The 20,880-nt window shown below is 48.0% G+C and overlaps 1 protein-coding gene across 1 annotated transcript in view; it reads right to left on the reverse strand.

Annotated features, from left to right (window-relative positions):
* Positions 1-299: 299 nt before the first annotated feature.
* pcbp4 (poly(rC) binding protein 4) overlaps positions 300-20,880 on the reverse strand; it is a gene marked incomplete at both ends in the record, with an annotated part of 71,260 nt that continues 50,679 nt past the window's right edge. The window contains 3 exons of the mRNA XM_083660635.1: positions 300-723; positions 7,398-7,567; positions 16,713-16,768. Coding sequence (XP_083516761.1) covers positions 300-723; positions 7,398-7,567; positions 16,713-16,768 — 650 coding nt within the window. The remainder of the gene's footprint in view (positions 724-7,397; positions 7,568-16,712; positions 16,769-20,880) is intronic.

The raw sequence follows: 20,880 nt of genomic DNA on the forward strand, positions 1-20,880 counted from the left end.
CTACTTTTCTTTGGTAGCACCTCCATTGGGGTTCCAAGCGAGCTGAAGGTTATGTTAAAACACTGCAGACTACTGATTGGTCAGAGAGATTGCGGTCATCCTGTGCAAACCCACCATACAGTATTTAAATAGCCAAGCTGCTGTAGCAGCGGCTGCCATTTTTGAGGGGGTACTACTATCTGCAGTGGAAAACCAAGCGGTGTACCAAAAGAGAGTCGCGTCGAGTTGAGTCGATTTGGGTCGGTACCATGCGTTGAAAAAGCGCCCAAACTCATCGTTTGGTTCCCCTCCCCCCTTCACTAGTAGGGTGCAAACTTCTGTCTCTCGGGCTTCTTCATCCCGTTGGCCGACTGGATCTTGGCGGTGTAGGAGGCCAGGGCGGCCGCCGCCGCCGCCGCGTGGGCCGGGTGCTGCGCGCCGCCCGCTGTGCCCCCCGCCCCGGGCACCGCGCCGCTCATCATATGAGCGCCCATGGCCTGGGCACCGGGACCGGACAGAGCCAGGTAAGGGATGGACTTGACTCCCAGGAGGCTGGAGAGGGGGAAGGCGTAGGGGCTGCCCAGCATGTGAGCGTGGGCCAGACCCATCCCTGCCAGGGGGGAGGAGGAGGAGGAGGAGGCGGGGGAGGGCTGGGTGAAGCTCATGGTCAGGTCAGCCTGAGACGGCATGGAGGAGGACTGGAGGACTGAGGACTGGGCCAAGGTGGATTTGGCTGTCTCTAGGCTGGAGGGAGGAGGGGAGAGGGAGGGAGGGAGAGGAGGGGAGGGGAGGGGAGGGGAGAGGAGGTGAAGGGAGGAGAGGAGGTGAAGGGAGGAGAGGAGAATAAGAGGTGAAGGGAGGAGAGGAGAAGAGAGGAGAGGGGAGAGGAGGTGAAGGGAGGAGAGGAGAGGAGGAGAGGAGAAGAGGGGAGCAGAGCAGAGCAGAGGAGAGGAGAGGAGGAGAGATGAGAGGAGGTGAAGGGAGGAGAGGCACAGCAGGTGAAAGCAGAAGAGGAGAGCAGAGGAGAGGAGAGGAGAGCAGAGGAGAGGAGAGTAGAGGAGGAGAGGAGGGGGGAGGGAACAGGGAGTTTTGGATGGAGAAGGGTTAGAGGGTTAAATAAAAGACATGTTAAAGAAATAAATTGAGAGTAAAAAAAATCAGCCTGGTCGCTCAGAATAAAATACTGGCAGTTGACGTTTCTGCAAACAGCTCAAACGTTCAATGTCAATGTTTGTGAACCAAAAAGACATTGCATAATGTTTCTATACGTGTATGGAGGGTGTTGTGGTCAGGGTGGATGCAGGGTGTTGTGGTCAGGGTGGATGCAGGGTGTTGTGGTCAGGGTGGATAGAGGGTGTTGTGGTCAGGGTTGATAGAGGGTGTTGTGGTCAGGGTGGATAGAGGGTGTTGTGGTCAGGGTGGATAGAGGGTGTTGTGGTCAGGGGGGATAGAGGGTGTTGTGGTCAGGGTGGATGCAGGGTGTTGTGGTCAGGGTGGATAGAGGGTGTTGTGGTCAGGGTGGATAGAGGGTGTTGTGGTCAGGGTGGATGCAGGGTGTTGTGGTCAGGGTTGATAGAGGGTGTTGTGGTCAGGGTGGATAGAGGGTGTTGTGGTCAGGGTTGATAGAGGGTGTTGTGGTCAGGGTGGATAGAGGGTGTTGTGGTCAGGGTGGATAGAGGGTGTTGTGGTCAGGGTTGATAGAGGGTGTTGTGGTCAGGGTGGATGCAGGGTGTTGTGGTCAGGTTGGATGCAGGGTGTTGTGGTCAGGGTTGATAGAGGGTGTTGTGGTCAGGGGGGATAGAGGGTGTTGTGGTCAGGGTTGATAGAGGGTGTTGTGGTCAGGGTGGATAGAGGGTGTTGTGGTCAGGGTTGATAGAGGGTGTTGTGGTCAGGGTTGATAGAGGGTGTTGTGGTCAGGGTTGATAGAGGGTGTTGTGGTCAGGGTTGATAGAGGGTGTTGTGGTCAGGGTGGATAGAGGGTGTTGTGGTCAGGGTGGATGCAGGGTGTTGTGGTCAGGGTGGATGCAGGGTGTTGTGGTCAGGTTGGATGCAGGGTGTTGTGGTCAGGGTTGATAGAGGGTGTTGTGGTCAGGGGGGATAGAGGGTGTTGTGGTCAGGGTTGATAGAGGGTGTTGTGGTCAGGGTGGATAGAGGGTGTTGTGGTCAGGGTGGATAGAGGGTGTTGTGGTCAGGGTGGATAGAGGGTGTTGTGGTCAGGGTTGATAGAGGGTGTTGTGGTCAGGGTTGATGCAGGGTGTTGTGGTCAGGGTGGATAGAGGGTGTTGTGGTCAGGGTTGATAGAGGGTGTTGTGGTCAGGGTGGATAGAGGGTGTTGTGGTCAGGGTTGATAGAGGGTGTTGTGGTCAGGGTTGATAGAGGGTGTTGTGGTCAGGGTTGATAGAGGGTGTTGTGGTCAGGGTGGATAGAGGGTGTTGTGGTCAGGGTTGATAGAGGGTGTTGTGGTCAGGGTGGATAGAGGGTGTTGTGGTCAGGGTGGATAGAGGGTGTTGTGGTCAGGGTTGATGCAGGGTGTTGTGGTCAGGGTGGATAGAGGGTGTTGTGGTCAGGGTTGATAGAGGGTGTTGTGGTCAGGGTGGATAGAGGGTGTTGTAGTCAGGGTGGATAGAGGGTGTTGTGGTCAGGGTGGATAGAGGGTGTTGTGGTCAGGGTTGATAGAGGGTGTAAACACTTGCCTTTCACTTGCTTTTCTTGCCTTTCCTTTATTTGTGTTTTCGAAAAAATAAACTAGAAACTCTGCAATAGTTTTGAATTAACCGCCATTTTCAAAATCTACGTTGGAAAATGTCCGTTCATTTGAAATGTTGATATGCAATGTATTTTTGTTTCCCAAACGTTGCACGTCACGTATCCGTGGCTTGCAGGAACGTAAACTGCCAACATTTGATCCTGACGACTGGGTTGAAAACAAAATGAAACCAAAACTAAAAGGATATTTTGGAGCGTAAAATAAAGTGAGAAGGAACTTTGACCAAACCAAATCATAAGACAGGTGTGTTTTGCTGGAGGTTGCAACAGATTATTGTAGGGGGGGTCGCTGTACGGATGGGGGGTGTGCTGTATAAGTTGGGGTGATGGCTCGGGAGGGGGCTTAGGGAGGAGGGAACAAAACCGTTATAGATACATTAGGATGGAGAGACCAGTCTGCTTTCCAACACAGCAGGTGAGACAAGCACAAAACACCATAATACAGAGCAAACACTCCCCAAAGGGCTAATCTCCACCGCCTCCGGAACAGATGCGTTACGGCTGTGACCAGACCCACACTATATCTGTCAGACGTATGCGGGACCCGACAAAAATAGAACAGGTGCGTAATCTTTCCGTACGGCATGTATTACCTCTCGCCGTTGGCGAGAGTCGATCCGGCAGTTTTACCGGACCCACAACACAGCCGTAACGCATCTGGTGTACATCGGGTGTAACCCTCACAACCAATCCACCACTGTCCCTTCCCAATTTCATGAAATATAGCAGGCATCAAGTTCATAATGTCCTTGCAAGACTATTAAAGATAAGCTAACACAAGAGCTACTGTATGTTTTCATTTGTAAGACCATCATCTTGTTTCAATATTCAAACTGGGCTTTGGTCGGGGGTTTAGGAAGGAAGAAGGGAGCAAAACTATATATATATAAACTATATATATATATATGTGTGTGTGTGTGTGTGTGTGTGTGTGTGTGTGTGTGTGTGTGTGTGTGTGTTACGGCCCTAGGCCGTATGTGTATTGTATTCTGTTTCTCTACTGTTTGCATGTGGTGTGGATGTGTGCTTGTGTGCTGAGTGAGAGTTCTTGTTGTGAGTGGATCTTCTAACAGGTGATGGCAATCAGCAGTGATTGGCCAGTGGTGGCTGCTGATTGGTCGACTCCGCAGTTCACTTCCTTTAAAGCTCCCTGGATTCAGTAAGATGGTGGGGAGAGGGCTGTGGCCATGCCGTGCTGTGGTCATTCGCCCCCATTTCTCCTCACTCCTCAACACCCATGTTAGCTTTTAGCTATGAATTTTACTGTTGTTGCTGGAGTCTGTGGTGTGCCGGCCTTCTGAGAAGCAGTAGGGGTTAACTGCCATTTTGGTTGTGGTTTTGTTTTCTCCTGTTTCTTTGGTTAGGGAGTTAGGCTTTAGTCAATGTCTTTTGGTTATTTACTTTCTTGTAGGGATTATCTAGTGTTGAGTAGTTTGTTTGCTTTGTTTCTTTAGTTTTGGCATTGGTTATCCCTGAAGTCAATACTTCTGGAACATCCATATCTTTGTCTAAACTTTCAGTGTATGATGTAATATGTAAAATAAATGGCCCTTTTTGCCTTTTTTAAAGCCTTGCTCTTGTGTCACTTTTATGTTGCGGCCTGACCCTAGACCTGTGTGTGTGTGTGTGTGTGTACAGACAGTATATATATATATATATACACACACACACAATGATTTAAAAAACATGCCAGGGAGCCATGCCATTGGAAACACTGATTGTATCCACTTAAGTTGTGGCTCCTTCACTTTCTCTCTGCTCTATAGACTTTGGAGGAAGCGTTGGTGTCTGACAGCTTCCCTGATTGGACAAGAAGGTCCAGAGGGAGCGGAGATCAAGGCATGAATAATCAACAGCAAAGTTAAAAGGGAATCCAGCTCAGATCAGTGCGGTCATTCTCCATTCATCACCGTCACAACAGACACAATGCAGAAACGCACCCTCACAGTTTTCTACTGGAAGGTCGTGGCTGTGTGATCTCCTGCTAAATTAAGGGCAAGCCCATTTAAATGTGTCAACTGGTCCAGTTGATGCAATGCAAATATGTTATCTAACTTTAACCAAGTTGTTTTAGTTATCTAACCTTAATCAAGTTTTAGTTATATAACCTTAACCAAGTTGTTTTAGTTATCTAACCTTAACCAAGTTTTAGTTATCTAACCTTACCCAAGTTGCATTAGTTGCCTAGCCTTAACCAAGTTGCTTTAGTGATCTAACATTAACCAAGTTGCATTAGTTGCCTAACCTTAACCAAGTTGCTTTAGTGATCTAACATTAACCAAGTTGTTTTAGTTGCCTAACCTTAACCAAGTTGCTTTAGTGATCTAACATTAACCAAGTTGTTTTAGTTGCCTAACCCTAACCAAGTTGTTTGCGTTATCTAACCTTACCCAAGTTGCATTAGTTGCCTAACCTTAACCAAGTTGCTTTAGTGATCTAACATTAACCAAGTTGCATTAGTTGCCTAACCTTAACCAAGTTGCTTTAGTGATCTAACATTAACCAAGTTGTTTTAGTTGCCTAACCTTAACCAAGTTGCATTAGTTGCCTAACCTTAACCAAGTTGCTTTACTGATCTAACCATTAAGTTTGTTTGTGTTTCAAATGAACTGTGTCCCATGCGAGGCGTATCTCGTACATGTCATTTTGGGAGTCAATGGAAATGGACTCATTCTGTGGTTTGTGTATGAGGACATGTTTCCACCTGCTGTGTTATCTGTGTCTGTCTGTCTGCTGATAAGAGAAGACAAAAATGAAGGAAGGAAAAAACAGTGTATTTGTCACGGAGACTCCAGCATCAGTCTGTCACCTTTCTCCACCTGACATTTCAGATTGAATGAGGCTGACCCAGAGCTACACTTGCTTGAGAGGGTGTGTGTGTGTGTGTGTGTGTGTGTGTGTGTGCGTGTGTGTGTCACTGTGTGTCTGCGTGCGTGTGTGTGTGTGTGTCACTGTGTGTCTGCGTGCGTGCGTGTGTGTGTGTGTGTGTCACTGTGTGTCTGCGTGCGTGCGTGTGTCTGCGTGTGTGTGTGTGTCTGCGTGCGTGTGTGTGAGTGTGTGTATGTGTCTGCGTGCGTGTGTGTGTGTGTGTGTGTCACTGTGTGTCTGCGTGCATGTGTGTGCTTCGCCCAACCTCTCCTCCCCCCTGTCAGTGGCTGGAGGAGTGGGGACGTGAAATATCAATTTCATGCCAGCTCCAGTGGTGAATTAGCATATTCACGGCCGTGGTGTCTTGTGTTAAAGCTGCCTGCCGGCCTCCCATGTTCCTCGTGTCTCTCACGCTGAGAGCATGATTAAATAACTACATCAGGCCCAGAGGCACCACTTCATTCTGCTACTATTTAATACTTCTCTGCTGATAAATCCTACATGGTGGCAGATGAAGTACCTGAAAGCCACACTTGAGAGTCAAAGTACAGATATCTGACTATAAAAGGACTGTAGTAGAAGTCAAAGTCACCTATTAGAATATTGAGTAAAAGTGATATTTACTGTAAAGTGTCAAAAGTAATCTTCTGATATTAAATGTATCTAGGCTACCTATATTGAAAGTAAAAGAACAAGTTAATGCTGTTAGAAAGCAAGCAAAAGACATGCCTGGGCTTGAGTGGGAATCTTCTTCTTGAGTTTTATAGCGGTTGGCAACAACGTTGCATTACTGCCACCAACTGCATTGGAGTGTGGATTGTGATTAACGTAACTTGCAAGCTAGGAGCACTGATTCGCCAAACCCGCTCGCTTGCAGGCTACTAAATTTCTTACGATTTTATTTTGTAGAAACGAGTAACGAAGATGCTTAGGGGAAATGTAGTGCACATCAAAGTAAACATTTTATATAGGAAATGTAGTGGAGTAGTGAAAGTTGACAAATATAAATACTCGAGTAAAGTATATTCACTGTACTCCCAAAAATACTCAAGTACTGTAACAAAGTATTACAGTTTACACCACTAGCTGTGATGTATTTTGCGGGGAGGGATAATTCAAAAGTTAAAACCAGTGGACTATCAGCTGGGGAGAGAGTACATGTGTCTCCCTGGTTAACTTTGATTATATCATCATTTAATTTGATCAGGTATAGTAATACTGTATGTCATGGTAACTGCTGTTGAAGTATCTGTTCGAAGTATAAGTTCATTTTCAAACACCCAGGCGATAGAACGTTTAAAAAGGATTTATTTGTTGAAAACACTGGACTAAAAAAGGTAGAAACAAGACGTTTCGGTGTTCATCCAAACAGCATCATCAGTTGAAATGAGTGCAGCAGGATGTAACTCTGGCCAATAAATACACACAAGAAAAGTCGCATGACAAGCACATGGCATCAAGTCACATGACAAGCACATGGCATCAAGTCACAGATGTAGTCCTTAGTGTGTGTTTGTCAGCAGCTTACGGTGGTGTCCCCCGGGACCAGTGCCTTTCAAAATAAATCCTTTTTAAACCCATGGCACACCAATGAAACATTCTACAACAAACGCAGACAAACACAGATTTTCGTTTTGGTGTGCCATGGCTGTCTGTCCTTGTTTGGAGATGTTTGGTCTCCAAACATCTCCAAACAACATTATTCAACAACCAATGATTGATCGGTGTGCCATGGGCTTGAAACTATCTGTTGGTAGTTCCTCCTGGTCACTCGTGATGCTTACCATGAGGTGATGAGGTACTGGGCCAGGTTGATGGCTATGGGGGTGCCAGTGATGGTGACGTGACGGTCACTGCTGCTGTCTATCTGACTGCCGATCTTGATCTGGGCCCCCGATACCTGCCGGATCTCATTGATCTTGGTGCCCTGGCGACCGATGATGGAGCCAATCAGCTGCGAGGAGAACGAGAGAGAGAGGGAGAGAGAGAGGGAGAGAGAGAGGGAGAGAGAGAGAGAGAGAGAGAGAGAGAGGGAGAGAGAGAGAGAGAGAGAGAGGGAGAGAGGGAGAGAGAGAGGGAGAGAGAGAGAGAGAGAGAGAGAGAGAGAGAGAGAGAGAGAGAGAGAGGGAGAGAGAGAGAGAGAGAGGGAGAGAGAGAGAGAGAGAGAGAGAGAGACATTTTAAAGGTGCCATGTGTAGCATCTTGTTTTTCTCATGAACATTGTTGCTTGTCCCCGGTGCCTCTTGCTCCATGTACTGTATGTATAAGAAGAAGATAACAGACGACCACTATACAAGGTAAGCTAATGTGCAGTAGAAACTATAACATGTTAGAAGTGATTTTTTCCACCATCCATCTATCTGCCCATAGGCCGCGGAACCGGTAGGGGCAGTCAGGCCGGGGCCCTGCCGACTGTACTTTTGAAAATCAAAAATGTAAAGGAAGAAGAAGAAAATCTTTGTGCGTAATTGAACAGATAAACAAACATGGAGGGACGCACTCTCTTCCCCTCTCTCTGTCTCACAGCCTTCTGTCATGGAACAGCTGAGCGACGCACCTCCTGGGAAGACTGAGCAGCGGGGCGGGGGTTTCCACTGGAGCGAGAATGGAGACTGCACATTTGATCGATCGATCGATACGGTAGTAGCTCAGTGGTCAGCACTGTTGCCTCACAGCAAGAAGGTCCCGGGTTCAAACCCCGGGCGGTCCCAAGTCTTTTCTGTGTGGAGTTTGCATGTTATCTCCGTGTTGCACTGGGTGCTCTGGTTTCCTCCCACCATCAAAACATATGTTAAGGTTCATACTCCTGTCCAGGCCTCTGACCAAGCCTGCCCACTGCTCATAGGTTCTAGGTAGGTACCTTTTAAAATATACAAAAATACAAACCAATCAATCAATCTATCTATCTATCTATCTATCTATCTATCTATCTATCTATCTATCTATCCATCCATCTATCTATCTATCTATCTATCTATCTATCTATCTATCTATCTATCTTTCCATCCATCCATCCATCCAGCTATGCATGTCTGACTCAGAATATGGAATAGCAACAGGTGGTGAACGCATCTCCCTGCTGTGTGTGTGTGTGTGTGTGTGTGTGTGTGTGTGTGTGTGTGTGTGTGTGTGTGTGTGTGTGTGTGTGTGTGTTTGTGTGCGTGCATGTGTTATTCTAGTCCCGGGAGGCGCAGGGCATGTCACAGAGTAGGTGTCACAGTAACAATAGATGCATAGTTGTTGCTGCACTTGTCTCTGTCAGGTCAGACCAGGAATATCTCTCCTTACCTCTCTCTCTCTCTCTCTCTCTCCCTCCCTCCCCCCCTCTCTCTCTCTCCCCATCCCTCTCTCCCTCACCCCCCTCTCTCTCTCTGTCCCCCTCCCTCTCTCTCTCTCTGTGGCAGGCTGGCATTAGGTTGCATGGCTTCAACATTGTTGTTTGGCTTTGGAGGTAAATCACATACATAAAAAACAAATCCTTCGCAATGCGACTGGGCCTCCAATTCGTGTACAACTCAGACAGCAACGTGACGGGTAGTGTTGAAAATAATCACTTATCAAAATGGCTAGAGAGGAAAACAAGCACGCCCGGGTATCTGCTGTCATTCTGCCCTGAACCAATTATTAATAGTAATGGCACTGCTGCATAAACCTGCCTCTCCTACAGCAAGCCTGTTGTTGACTACGTCTCTCTCTGTTGTGAAAAGTCAGAAATATGATATAAACATATTGTGTATATTATGAGAGGAAGGAGCGAGCGGGCGAAGGAGCGAGCGCCAGTGTAAACGTAATCCAATTAAGTAAAAACAACAACAATGTCATTGGTTAATGGTTATTGATCCCCGTAGGGAAAGTCTGCGTGAGGAATCAATGTAAAGGAAAGTGATGCAGTGTGGTTGTGCGGCTCATTAGCCTGAGATGCATCCCTAACCTACCAATTAAGGGACACGCTAACGGGCAATACGAGCTCAGGGAACAGGAGATGAGTAAATACGCTGATTGTTTACTAGTAATTACCGATTTGTTGACTTGCAAAGAAATGTAATGACACAATAATGAGTGGATACTTTGCGGCAGGAGGCAGCGATCAGTTTCCGCTAACGAGCTGTCATGACAGTGAATCGGCCTAATTATCTTTTTGTTTAGTCAGTGAACCCGAGGTGCGGGAGGGGAAAAAACAACGTCAAATACTTTGTTACTGTACTTCAGTACAGTAAGATTTTCAAGTTTCAAGTTTTTAGCTGGAGGGCACGGCAACAGATTAGTCATCGATAATGAAAATAATCAAGTAAAGGAGGATCCTGGAGCACTCGTTTCACTGGAAAGTGATTTTAATAAGGTGCAGTGACTAACGTTTCCACGCACAGCATCTTCATCAGAGTCAAACAATGATGGTGGTTTAAGTGGTTTAAAAAGCCTCCCAGTACACCCTGACAGTCTGTCATTGGCTAATAAGGGTGGGAGGTGTGTCACTCAGTGAGCCAATACAAATGCAGCACTCAAACAGGGGAAGGCACAAGAAATAATAGCCAACCCACAGCAAACAACAAGATAGGCACTGCCTATCTTGTTGTTTTATTATATACTGCCACAGTATATAATAAAAAATTAAATAATTTAATTTGCGATGACATGTTGACATGTAAATTGGCAATTAAGGTTTAATGTCACACATCACTGATAACATCACTTGAACCATTGTGATGTCACAATGTCTATGTGCCTAGTGATGTCACACAATGTCTAGTGTGAAGGCCTAAAAATGTAATGTCGCTGTAGTGCCCCCCTGTGGGCAGATTTTTCTTCTTCTTTTTGAAAAATGTTTTGACACATTTTGGAGGTGATGGGAGCAACGGCTGTGGAGATAAATATGCTCAGACGGGACAGATGGGACAGACGTTTCGTGATATAATAAAGCAGCGTTCAATTGCATTGGCATGGACAGAGCATGCTCAGCCCAAGTTCTGTCATGCCAATACTGTTGGAGCTGTATCGAGATGCATCGAGATGCATCGTGGAACCAAATCGAATCGTTGACAGATGAATCGTAATCAAATCGAATTGTGAGGCCAGTGAAGATTCACAGGCCTACTACACACACACACACACACATACACACTGATGATGTAAGCAGTGTCGGTGATGTCACGTGAACAATTGTGAAGTCATCAGTGAGTGAAGCCATCAGTGATGAGCAATGTATGACATCACTCAATGAGTGACATCATTGATGTCATCATATCCTCTCATATATTATGATAGTGACATCATCAGCAATGTCATAAATCCTTCTCTCCTTACACATTGTGGACTCATTAGTGATGTCATTAACCCTTCCTTGCCGGCGGTATAAATAGGACCGGTAGATTGGTGGGATTAGATGTGACACCTGAATCCAAACACATTCTCTCAAAGATCATGGGATGTTGGATCTCCAAGGAGATGCAGAGAGTGACCGATATGTACACCTATGTGAGCCGATTCAAGACAGCCCTCTATAGGTGTATACTATACATAACCTTCATCCAGCAGCCAGATAAAGTGAAGGACAGCATACAGAAGCCACAGAGTGGTGTGGAGGGAGTGCAGCAGGAGAGGGAAGATAAGAGTGAGGAGGAAGAGTTGCTCCCAGGTTCTGGGAGGTCCTCTGACCACTATGGCATGGTGGGCAACGGAGGCTGCAGTGGGCGTAGCAGTCGTCGGTCCAGCCAATGTGGCACCAGTTCAGTGCCGGAGTGCTCTGAGCATCTTCAGGCCACAGATGCAGGTGGCATCGCTCCCGGCTTCCTCACACACAGGCTACTCAAAATAGAGAAGCTCAAACACCTGTGCCAGATGGTGCTGGACACACATGAGAGGAGGCTGTCAAAAGCCAAGTGCACCAGGGAGAGCAGCGTGGTGGTGCTGTCTGCCGCCACACTGAGGTCACTGGACAGGAGAACGAGGGTTGGAGAATCCCTGGCGCAGGCTAGGAAGATGGAGCACAGGCCAATGAGCCCCACTACCAACAGGATGGAGAACATGTGGGAGCTCTGCACCCACGTCAGTGCCTCGCGACCCAGTCCGATGAGGCACCATGGCCATCTTCAGGCCACAGAGTTCTGCCAGTTCTGCTGTCACACCCTCGACAGTCAACTGCATCCCTCCCACTCCCACTCTGGAGTTGAGCACATCCACCGCAGCCAGGAGAGGGTTCCTCACTACATGGCAGGAATTACACACTTGGCCCCCATTTGGCGGACCCCTGCAGCTCCCTTCAACCAGTCATATGAGGTGGAGAAGAACCCTTCTCCACCTCTGTTGAGGCCCCGTGTGACTCCTGACTTGTCTCAGGTCAAACACAGGATGGAGACTGATGGCCCTCAGGAGCCAAACAATGGCTGCAATTGTTTGGCATTGACTCTCAGAAGCTCAGCTCAGCAGCTCGTGGAGAACCTGCAGCAAGTGCAGGCTCTGGAGGACATGCGGAGGCGTTTGGAGGAGCATGCCTCGCGGCTGTCTCTGCTCCTGGATGAGCAGGAGAAAGAACAGCAGGCCCTCCGTCTGAGGATCGAGGACAAACACAGAAGATTGAGGAAGCAGGCGTGTGACCGATCTATGAGTGGGGGGGATGCCGGTGGGCGGGATCGTAGATCTGTGAGTGACAGCTATCCTGTTGTGAGCCCCTCCTGCCTTGGACTGAGCCCTGCCCAAACAACGCCTGACCGATCACCTGGACAGAGTATAGGTTCCCCCTCACCTGGACAGAGTATAGGTTCCCCCTCACCTGGACAGAGTATAGGTTCCCCCTCACCTGGACAGAGTATAGGTTCCCCCTCACCTGGACAGAGTATAGGTTCCCCCTCCCCGCTCAGCTCCACTGTGTCCTCTCCCTCTGTCCAGCCACCTGTGGAGGTCAGCAAGTCCCGAGCAAAGCTGAGTCCGGTCCTGACAGCAGAGCATCAGGGGACGACGCTCTGTCGACTTGGCGCCATCACTCGTGGCTTCCTCACACGCCGACTGCTCAAAATCGAGAAGGTTAAACACCTGCGCCGGACCGTGATGGACACACAGGTGTTCATCCGCTCGTTCCAGACTGAAGCTGCACAGAAGAGAGGCACCATCTCAGCACAAGACCTCTCTCTGCAGGAGAGAGTCAGAGCCCAGTTACGTGCAGCCCTGTACGACGTCCATCACATCTTCTTTGAAATGCCTCTGGAGGATCGATTAGCACTGCTGCAGCAGGACCGGGTGCTGCGTGCAGAGAGGAAGCTACGAGAGATGGAGAAAGCCAAGTGCCCCAAGGAGAAGGTGGTGCTGTCTGCTGCCACACAGAGGTCACTGGACCGGAGGAAGGGAGGTGGAGAATCCCTGGTCCAGGCTAGGAAGATGGAGCAGAAGCCAACAAGCTCCACCACTCCCAACAGGCTGGAGAAAGCGAAGTACCCCAAGGAGAGAGTGGTGCTGTCTGCTGCCACACAGAAGTCACTGGACAGGAGGAAGAGACGTGGAGAATTCCTGGCCAAGGCTAGGAAGATGGAGCAGAGGCCACAGAGCCCCACTACCAACATGATGGTGAAAGCCAAGTGCCCCAAGGAGAGAGTGGTGCTGTCTGCTGCCACACCTAGAGGTCACTGGACAGGAGAAAGAGGCACGGAGAATTCCTGCTCCAGGCTAGGAAGACGGAGCAGAAACCACAGAGCACCACTACCAACAGGATGGAGAAAGCCAAGTGTCCCAAGGAGAGAGTGGTGCTGTCACTGGACCGGAAAGAGTGTTGGAGAATCTTCCAGGCCCAGGCTAGGAACTCCTAGACAGAGGCCAAAGAGCCCCACTACCAACAGGATCCTGAAGCCAAGCCACGGCCAAAATGCTCCTGTCCCAAGGCAGCTAAACTGCCAGGGGAGCTGGTACAGAAAGACCCCCGAGGAGAGTGAGGCGCTCAGACAGCCTGAAGAAGCAGCACTCTCTGGTTTAACAGGTGACACACCTGTACTGACAATGTGAATATTTACTCTTTAAAGAGCATGGTTGACAACGCATGCTCTAGCCTCCAGCGAGTGTTGTACACCTTCTTTACAGAAGACAAGATGGCTGCCAGCGGTAAACATAAGTCCCAACATGTTGTCCCTAACGGTAGAATCATGGCAGAAGAAAAGATGGCTGCCAGCGGTAAGAAGTCCCAACATGTTGTGCCTAGCACTGTAGAAAAAAAGCTTTCAGGTTTCCGGAGGGAAACTTTGTAGATGTAAGGATGTCATGTGGGCGTGTCTTCAGTCATTAACCGGACTCTGCTCTGTTGCATGTAAATAGGAATATTGTATAAAGTGTTACATGTACATGTAGTTAGGGTAACTACACTTTGCAGCAGTTGGGTGGTAGTTTAACATGCAAATCTCAGTATCTTTTTCAGTAATGACCTACTTTGGGTCATAGGTGGGTTAGTCTCGCTTGCCAGACTCTCCCTACAACGGGGAAGAGTCTGGCTGTACTGGCTGGCACTCTGATATAGCAGGGGGGGGGAGGCTCTGTTTACCTTTACAACCAAACACCAAAAGTACCAAGCGGGCACATTCCAGATCCAATCGTTTTCAGCGTGTAGCAACGAGCTAGCATTGTTGATTATGTTGTTTCACAGCGGCACAGGCATTTGAGATCGACAGATTCAACACGCACAGCGGCAGAGGTATTTGAGATCGACAGATTCAACACGCACAGCGGCAGAGGTATTTGAGATAAGCTGCGTTCACACCGACCTATTAAAGTTTTTCGCTGGCATCGAGTTTATATACAAAGTCAATGCAAACGAGCGATTGAGCGTATATTCGCCCGGGAGAAAAATCGCTGGGCGTCCGAGCGACAGAGACAGAGCGATAGGGAGAAAATACGCTCGTCGCCCGAGATGAAATATCCCAACTCGAGCGAAAATACGCTGGCATCAGTCGCTCGCTGTTCAACACTGATTGGCTGCCGTGTGAGAGCGAGTGAAGGATCACACTGGCTTGGAACAAACCGCTGGTTTATTGTGTGGCAACAACCCGCATTGACAGGCTGACAGCTGACATGAAGTGAAGTCTGTACTACCGGTATGGACCTCGCGTTAGGAGCACGCTGATAGGCTTAGCTTGTAAACATCTATGGTGGCTCGTAGTGGACAAACATCATGACGTTGCGTAACGTTATAGCCCCCACATGTCCGTCAATTCGTGTGCCTGTTGATGAGCGATTTAAACAGAGCGACAGAGCGATTCCAAAGGAGCGGGTCGGCACCAATGGCAGAGCTCATACCAGCAGCCTGTTTCCATACAGCCAGACGGTGTGGGGCGGTGTGTGTATGTGTGTGTGTGTGTGTGAGAGAGAGACACACAGACATACTGCCAGCCGCTGTTCTGGATCAATAGGATCGCGGTAGTTTTCTTTTCGTTGCGAAATTTCGCAACAAATATTGGATAATTAACGCATCGGACTCAGTGTGCAAGGTATCTGTGCGTGACGTTTTTTTTTCTTCCGGATGACGGATAAAAAAAACGCAGCGAACAATTCGGACTCTGTGTGCAAAGACCTTAAGTGTGGATTAGCCCGCCCTAATCTCTAAATCAAACACACCTACACCTTAACTGTCAGTTCAGTTGTACCTCCATGTAACAATATGAGATTCAGACTATAGATTGTGATCATTTCCCGCGATGTAGTTTGAATGTAGTTAGTTTTCTTTTTAGAGAACAGTAGTTAAGATGCACTTTAATTACTTTTCATTGTGAAGTAGTAGTTTGGTACAGTTTTAAAGTAGTTTCCCCAACACTGTCTCTAAGCAACTCATGTAAACACCTTCATCAAAATATTTTCTTATTCAGAATAAGGTCAATAGTCAGATTAACCCATTGATATCTGATGCAGCATTTTCGTGTATATCCCTCATTTGTGTGTGTAGTATCCCTTTAAGGCCGCAAAAAGCGTCACGCGGTTCGCGGTCTTAAAGGGATACACACACAAATGCTGCATCAGGTATCAATGGGTTAATACTGTCCATGCAAACCTATACGTGACTGACTGACTGACTGACTGGCTGACTGAATTTGATGGATGGAGGGGCAGAGTGGAGAGGGGGGGGGAGGTGGTTAGAGAAACTGTCTCGTAAACAAAAGGTCAGCTGTTTGACCCTGCACTGTCACCAGTCCATCAGAAGCCCTGATGTGTCCTTGAGCCAGACGCTGGACTGTGAACTGTGTGCTTTGCTGTAACTCAATCTCAAAGATGAAAGTAATGGTAGAGTTACGCTCAAAGTCCAGTAAACAGGGACCGCTGCATTAGTTTGACTCTACGTATCAGTCTGGACTCAAAGCCGTCCACAGACATTTCAGTAGGACTTGCCTTGACAGACAACTCCTTCAGCCAATCAGCATCACCAAATCCAATCCGAATCCACTGGGAGGAATGGATTCTTTTCCACCTTTTCCACCAAGAAACTCCGCTGGTGCATACTCATGTTCTTGTTTAATTGTTGTTATTGAGTCTATTTCTTTTTTAGATTATTTTACCTTTTTTTTTATCCCAGATTCCCCCATCTGATATTTTTTTTACATTTAGATGTTTTATTACTGAACGTGTATGAAACCCATGGCCAAAATAGTCATTTATACGATACAAATGTATTATGTCAGATTCTTCTCTTTTTCACCTCATTAAATAGTGAATAATTGAATGAGAGAGACTAGTCCCTTTCATGCTCAGTCAAAATAAGACTCATATAAGAGCATTGACTAAATAGCTACACTGTAAATGTATTCATACCATGGTCTGGGTGAATACTCGATTCTGATTGGTTGCAGGGTGTCCATTAAAAAGTGATAATGTACAGTTGGTAAAGTAGTTCGGCCAAATGGTCTGTTCACCATTCATATCAATGCGCCATAGTTTCATTTTATATGGAGATAGAAAAAGAGCTAAAAAGTCTGATGTGTGAAGAAGTTGAGAAAGCGACGATGCAAAAGAAAAGCTTAAGCAGAACAAGAAGAGCTGAGAACTTCAAGAAGAACAAAAACGGTGAAGATTATACGTGCAGGTGTGTAGCTACACCGCGTCTGAGCGGGAATGAGTTTGACTTTGCGCTGGATGCTTACATCGTTTGGAATGAGGAGCTCCTGAGACGTGGTCTGGGAATTAGCATCCATCCCTCCTGAGAGAGAGAGAGAGAGAGAGAGAGGGGGAGAGGGAGGGAGAGAGAGAGAGAGAGAGAGAGAGAGGGAGAGAGAGAGGGAGAGAGAGAGAGAGAGAGCGAGGGAGAGAGAGGGAGAGAGAGATAGAGAGGGAGAGGGAGGGAGAGAGAGGGAGAGAGAGATAGAGAGGGAGGGAGAGAGAGAGAGGGAGAGAGAGAGAGGGAGAGAGAGAGAGAGAGAGAGGGAGGGAGGGAGAGAGAGAGAGAGAGAGGGGGGGGGGGAGAGAGGGAGAGAGAGAGAGAGAGAGAGAGAGAGTATTAGTTTAGCTGCACGTCTTTACATTGAGACAGTGTGGTATTTGTGCTTCATTAGGTGGAGGTGGTGGAGAGAGACAGGACAGAGAGTGAGAGGAGGACAGGTAGAGTAATGCAGAATAAAGAAGCATTAGTCCACATCGAGGTTTTCTCAGGCAGGAAAGCACTGGCAGAGCGCTAAGGAGTGCTTCATCCCAGCATCCGACCACACTATAGCACCTTTCTGAAGAGTGGGCTTTTCAAGTCGAGGTGAGCTCCAGGCCTGCAGGGGACTATCCTGCGTCTTGGAACCCGCGATTGGTGCTTAAAAATCGAGTATTGGTGAGCTCCAGAAGTGGGGAACTGTCCTGGGTCTTGGAGGCCGATGTTGGTGCTTAAAAATCAGGTAGAGGTGAGCTCCATGCCTGGGGGGACTCCTCTGGGGCTTGAAAGCCGAGATCAGTGCTTAAAGGCCGGCTTTACCGTGGGGAATATGAATATATATTAAATCTCACGCCCCTAAGGTTTTCGAATCCGTTGAAATTTTTGAAATTGGTTGTTTCCCGCCAGAGATATCACCAGAAATCCACTCTGTGTGGAGGGGGGGGGTGGTGGAGGGGAGGGGCGGGTGCGGGGACCCGAAATACTACATTTCCCACAATGCACTGGGCTCGCGTGGCCTTCGTTTTCATGCCCACCCCTCAGGCATTTGGCTGATATCAAACTCCAGTAGGTGGCGGTAATGCACATATATGTTTGCCAACCGCCATAAAACTCAAAGAAGAAGAAGAAGAAGAAGGCTTCGACAATAAAAGATACAAAGAAGAAGAAATAAATCGAAAATAAAATTGCCTCCAAATTGCACCAAATGTAAACGGTAGTATATATGTCGGGAGATGTCTTCATAAAAAAAATTTCATGCATTTTAAGGCATTTTCGTAGGAGTTACGCGCATCTGATGTTGTAACTATTTTCTGTAAAAATGTGTAAAAATGGGTACATTGCTCAGCGTTGATTTCGTTACTTCAACTCACCTACTACTAGATGTAAAATTTGACGAGCTTTCCAATGCCGCCAGTCCCGTGTCTTCTGGTGCTTCCGTTCCAGAGATATGGTCTCTTGGCAAGGAGCTATGGAAAGCTAACCTAGCTACAGTATGCTATGCGGGTGGACAAGATGGCTGCCTTTTGCTTTTCGTCGAGAGCTCTGAAGGGGCGTGGAGGACCTCTAGAGGCGGGACCATGCTCACAAGACTTGTAGTTCATAGGCGCTCGAGTTCCGCAAGCGGGGAGGGAAGCCGGGTGACGCGTAACGCGTCATCCGGCTTCCCTAAAAATGTGAGAGATGCCTGATAGGTCAGGCAGTGAAGCTCCAATTTCAAAATATTTCAACGGATTCTAAAACCTTAGGGGCGTGAGATTGATATATATTCATATTCCCCACGGTAAAGCCGTCCTTTAACTAGAACGACCGCACCGTGGATATATGCCTCTGTCTGCCAACAAGTGAGCAGTCGACATCCATGTCTGTTCTTTCTTTCTTTCTTTCTTTCTTTCTTTCTTTCTTTCTTTCTTTCTTTCTTTCTTCCTCTCCACAGGGTGTGGTCACAGCCAGCTAAACCAACACCGCCTCTAATAGGGTGTGTGCATGTGTGTGTGTGTGTGCGTGCGTACGTGTGTGCGTGTGTGTGTGTGTGTGTGTGTGTGCGTGCGTACGTGTGCGCGTGTGTGTCCGTGTGCCGTGTGTATGTGTGTGCGCGCGTGTGTCTGTGTGTGTGTGTGTGTGTGTGTGTGTGTGTCTGTGCACTACCACGACTGATGAGTTTTATACCTGGACATAATGGAATAATCAGCCATCCATAGCTCCAAATGATAATTCGCCCTTGTTTCCCTCTCTGCTGTGTGTGTGTGTGTGTGTGTGTGTGTGTGTGTGTGTGTGTGTGTCTGTGTGTGTGTGTGTCTGTGTGTGTGTGTGTGTGTGTGTGTGTGTGTGTGTGTGTGTGTGTGTGTGAGTGTGTGTGTGTGTGTGTGTGTGTGTGTGTGTGTGTGTGTGTGTGTGTGTGTGTGAGTGTGTGTGTGTGTGTGTGTGTGTGTGTGTGTGTGTGCGTGTGTCTGTGTGTGTGTGAGTGTGTGTGTGTGTGTGTGTGTGTGTGTGCGTGTGTCTGTGTGTGTGTGTGTGTGTGTGTGTGTGTGTGTGTGTGTGTGTGTGTGTGAGTGTGTGTGTGTGTGTGTGTGTGTGTGTGTGTGTGTGTGTGTGTGTGTGAGTGTGTGTGTGTGTGTGTGTGTGTGTGTGTGTGCGTGTGTCTGTGTGTGTGTGAGTGTGTGTGTGTGTGTGTGTGTGTGTGTGTGTGCGTGAGTGTGTGTGTGTGTGTGTGTGTGTGTGTGTGTGCGTGTGTGTCTGTGTGTGTGTGAGTGTGTGTGTGTGTGTGTGTGTGTGTGTGTGTGTGTGTGTGTGTGTCTGTGTGTGTGTGAGTGTGTGTGTGTGTGTGTGTGTGTGTGTGTGTGCGTGGTTAGCATTTGTTTGAGTAATGACATGACGAGGCGACCGTGTCTTCTTAACAGTGGACAGTGAACATGCACAGAGCTCCTGCCTCCTCCAGCTCATATTGAGCCATCACATGAGGGTCTCTGAGCAGCTCCTCTGGAGCGGTTGGGGTTAAGGGCCTTGCTCAAGGGCACCTTTGGTGGTGGTAATGAGGGAGGGGCAAGCGCTGCTTTTTCACTTTCCCCACCCAGATTTATCCTGCCAGTGCCGGGGATTGAACCGCCGACCTTCCAGTCACAAGCTCGCTTCTCTAACCTTTAGGCACCACTGCTTCTCTAACCTTTAGGCACCACTGCTTCTCTAACCTTTAGGCACCACTGCTTCTCTAACCTTTAGGCACCACTGCTTCTCTAACCTTTAGGCACCACTGCTTCTCTAACCTTTAGGCACCACTGCTTCTCTAACCTTTAGGCACCACTGCTTCTCTAACCTTTAGGCACCACTGCTTCTCTAACCTTTAGGCACCACTGCTTCTCTAACCTTTAGGCACCACTGCTTCTCTAACCTTTAGGTACCACTGCTTCTCTAACCTTTAGGCACCACTGCTTCTCTAACCTTTAGGCACCACTGCTTCTCTAACCTTTAGGCACCACTGCTTCTCTAACCTTTAGGCACCACTGCTTCTCTAACCTTTAGGCACCACTGCTTCTCTAACCTTTAGGCACCACTGCTTCTCTAACCTTTAGGTACCACTGCTTCTCTAACCTTTAGGCACCACTGCTTCTCTAACCTTTAGGCACCACTGCTTCTCTAACCTTTAGGCACCACTGCTTCTCTAACCTTTAGGCACCACTGCTTCTCTAACCTTTAGGCACCACTGCTTCTCTAACCTTTAGGCACCACTGCTTCTCTAACCTTTAGGCACCACTGCTTCTCTAACCTTTAGGCACCACTGCTTCTCTAACCTTTAGGCACCACTGCTTCTCTAACCTTTAGGCACCACTGCTTCTCTAACCTTTAGGCACCACTGCTTCTCTAACCTTTAGGCACCACTGCTTCTCTAACCTTTAGGCACCACTGCTTCTCTAACCTTTAGGCACCACTGCTTCTCTAACCTTTAGGCACCACTGCTTCTCTAACCTTTAGGCACCACTGCTTCTCTAACCTTTAGGCACCACTGCTTCTCTAACCTTTAGGCACCACTGCTTCTCTAACCTTTAGGCACCACTGCTTCTCTAACCTTTAGGCACCACTGCTTCTCTAACCTTTAGGCACCACTGCTTCTCTAACCTTTAGGCACCACTGCTTCTCTAACCTTTAGGCACCACTGCTTCTCTAACCTTTAGGCACCACTG

Source organism: Poromitra crassiceps (assembly GCF_964638095.1).
Source record: "Poromitra crassiceps genome assembly, chromosome: 25".
In the NCBI taxonomy this organism is placed as follows: domain Eukaryota; kingdom Metazoa; phylum Chordata; class Actinopteri; order Beryciformes; family Melamphaidae; genus Poromitra; species Poromitra crassiceps.